Consider the following 3,395-nt stretch of genomic DNA (forward strand, 5'->3'; position numbering starts at 1 on the left):
TTATTGCCACAAATTATTTAATAAACATTTTTAGTTTCAAACCGATTACAAAATTTGAGTATCGATCTTTGGAAAATTTTGCTGAGGTAGTATTAGAAAGCGCGACGGCCTTCAAAAATATGAATCTTCAGGACCCTTCCGGATTTATATTGATGACGTATTGCCTCAGGTTATTGGATGGTAAATCACGCGAACGTTTTGAAAATGAATTTTGTTCTGCAGCTGAAATACCAACTTTTGAAGATTTTTCAAATTTCATACAACGTCAATGCATACAGTTGCAAACTGACACCCTAACTTCGGTTTAAATACTCAGCAGTCATCGCCCCACAAGTCTCAAAATTTCACTAAAAGGGTTTTAATGTCTACTGGTGGGTCCATGACGCATAATAATTGCCCTTTATGTCGAGAAAGACATCGCTTGTATAGGTGCCCGCGCTTTCGCTCACTGGAACCTAAACAACGTTTCGATAAAATACAACCGTTAAATTTATGTTACAACTGTTTGTTGCCCGGTCATTATACCAATAGATGCCCTTCCCCTAACTCTTGCAATAAATGCGAAAGACGGCATCATTCATTGTTGCATTTTCCAAAATCTACTAATAGGCGGTCGAATGACACGGGTGGGAAAGTTACTAATACTTCTTCATCTTTCCAAAATAATGATGCATTAGAGCGAGATCCTTCCCCAGAAAATATGCAAGGTTCTGACAAGAGAACTAGGGACACAAAGGGTTCAGTTCTGTCATCGTTATCCGAGTCCAGGGGCTCAGTGCTATTAGGTACTGCGATAGCTCGAATTGAAGTCCGTGATCGACAATATTTTCCCATAAGAATTTTGATCGACTGTGGATCACAACGGTCGTTTATTACATCAGCCTGCGCACAAAGTTTAGGTTTGGAGCAGAATATTAACCACCAGCCCTTGCATGGTTTCGGAGATAACCCAAGTAAAGGTGGTAATTTTCAGGTATGTTGCACCTTAGTGCCCCAGCACTCATTACATCCACGTCTTAAAAAAAATACCGTGATCATTCCGAAGATAACGAATAAGATACCTTCCTGTCCAATCCCCAATGTGATTCATGAACATTTTCAAAAATATGACTTAGCTGATAAAGCATTTGGAAAATCTGGTCCCATCGATTTTTTACTAGGTGCCGATTTATTCGGTCAGATTCTATCTGGGGAGTGTGTAAGTAAGGAGGGTTACCCCAACGCTCTAAAAACAATATTTGGCTGGGTGATCATGGGATCTTTAACACAAAACTCGAGCTCAAAGGAGAAAAATGTTACATTAATGTCCTCATGTCAATTACAACTTCCAAATGAACTCAACGACTCAACAGAGAAATTTTGGGAGATAGAAACAGTTCCTCAAGTTGTGCAAATTGGTCCACGAAATGCTGCGCAGAAAAACAGGCTTGGGAAACATCACTTCTTACCACCACTTCAGGACACTCAAAGGTTACCTTCAGGTGGAAGAGACTGCTTAAAGGAAATGCAGCACCATTTTTCTGGCGGGCGCGAAAGATACTCTCCTGTAAGGCGGACCAGTGAAGGAGCGAACCACTTCTGTTCTGAACAATCTTCTGTAAGAGTACTTCAGGTGGAGCACAAACAGTTGCAGAAAACCATTGATAATGTGAACCAAAGTTCTAAACTACAGTACCGCCATTGCATTGATCCCCAACAGATGAGGGTCAGTCCGCCTCCTTCACCACATCAAGCTATTAGCGGTGGTGTTTCGCGTCTTAGCTCCTCGGGTTTCCCTACCCATTGTTCTGGAGTTAGATACTGTGACAACCCTGAAGGGTCCCTTTCTCAGCACTTTCAAAGTCTCCAGTTCAAGCAGCCTGTCATGCTCGTACCTAGTCATCCAACTCGTTAAATTACTCGAGGTACAGCCATTAGTTTTCAGTTTACCAATCACAGTGGTGAAAATCCTGTGACTTTAGACCTGAAGGTAACACCCCTTCGCCTCCTCTGACCAAGATTCATGAAGAAACAGAACTGTCGACCGAAGGGTGAGCCCTCTGATTTCTGTGACAACCTGAATCTCCGTCTGGTAATGCTCAACATCTGCTATTATCAACAGAATCAGTAGGTCTTCAGAAAAACACATCGGGGTGCTTTCAATTTCCTTTAAGTCAGCCCTGTTCACGGCTAGCAACCAATGAAGTAGTCGTCCTATCGGAACAGGCTGTGACCGCTGTCGCTCCGTCAGAATTCAGGTGTGTTGGTAGAGGAGATGCTTTTCTGTTCGAGTCTCTATCTTCCTTGAACGTCGAAGTAGAAGTTGGGCACCAAAGATTGATAAGGAGAAGAATCGCTGATAATTAGATGCAGTATTCACAGCTCTGACATCACCTCATTGCCTCAACATCTAGTTAACACATTCATTTTGAATTTTCCCAAAGCAGAAATAGTCTACTGACAGAGATGTTTTACAATTCCTCTGGAAATACTTTGATACTTTCCCATTGCACATTATTATCTTAGTTTTATTTACATTGTTTATTATACGGGACCTTTATGATAAGATACTTTAAAAGTTGTAGATTTTTTGTTTTAAGCGTAAAACCCTAAGCAATGTGTTTTCTGGCATACAGAGGCTAGAGTGGGTAGAAAGTATCCTTAAAAGTTTTCTTTATTAAGGTTCTTTTTTAAATTATTAATAAACTAATGACAGAAAATCTGTATTTGAACGTCTTAATTTTAAGGAGTTTTATGGTAAACAGGGTTCAGTGTAGATGATATTAATTCCAAATTATTGTAGTCTATATAGATTTTTCTGCTATCGATTCAATTCTTTGAACTTTAAAAGACAAAATAAATAAAAAGCATTGAGGTTGAGACTTTAAATGATTATGTTAAGTTATTTCTTGATGGAAGGTAAACTTTTTTTTGGTTGGGTGTACAACTTTAAACTATGGCATGCATAGAACCAAATGTCTGAGCCAAAATGGATTTCATATTTTATTTAGATATTTGAATTTTGTTTCAACATATTTCAAATTTATAAATGGTACTTATGGTGACTTACAAGTTGCTTTTGTCTATTAAAATTCCTAAGCGTGTCTTCTATTACTTAGTGTACTTATTCTAGAAATACAAAATAGTGGAAAATTTGTTGAAAGGTTATATTTAATTTTGTTTTCTATTATAAAAAGTGATCTCTGACCAGCTGACAATCAAGTTAGCTGTGAAGTGTTCTTTCAGACAACAGTGCACTTGGGGAGAGGAGGATAACAGAACAAATCTTTCAGTCAGATTAAGCTTTCAATTGAAATTGTAGTTTGTGTAAAATGTTTTCTTATGTTTCATGAAATTGGCCCATTGCCTTTCTCGAATCTATCATTGTAAATTAAACATTGAATTTTTGCCCCAAG

At 38.4% G+C, this 3,395-nt stretch overlaps 2 protein-coding genes across 2 annotated transcripts in view; both read left to right on the plus strand.

Moving 5' to 3' along the window:
- Nucleotides 1–3,395, plus strand: part of Ipk2 (Inositol phosphate kinase 2) — a 22,382-nt gene that overhangs the window by 14,357 nt on the left and 4,630 nt on the right. The gene's annotated exons all lie outside the window — the stretch shown is intronic.
- LOC136797317 (uncharacterized) lies at nt 569–3,389 on the plus strand (the record flags this gene model as incomplete). The annotated part of the gene is given in 1 exon segment (XM_067053563.1): nt 569–3,389. A coding segment is annotated over 1 exon segment (1,194 nt). The 3' UTR covers nt 1,895–3,389.

The sequence above is a fragment of the Halyomorpha halys genome, unplaced genomic scaffold (assembly GCF_000696795.3).
Source record: "Halyomorpha halys isolate HHAL.00 unplaced genomic scaffold, Hhal_1.1 Scaffold2182.1, whole genome shotgun sequence".
NCBI lineage: Eukaryota > Metazoa > Arthropoda > Insecta > Hemiptera > Pentatomidae > Halyomorpha > Halyomorpha halys.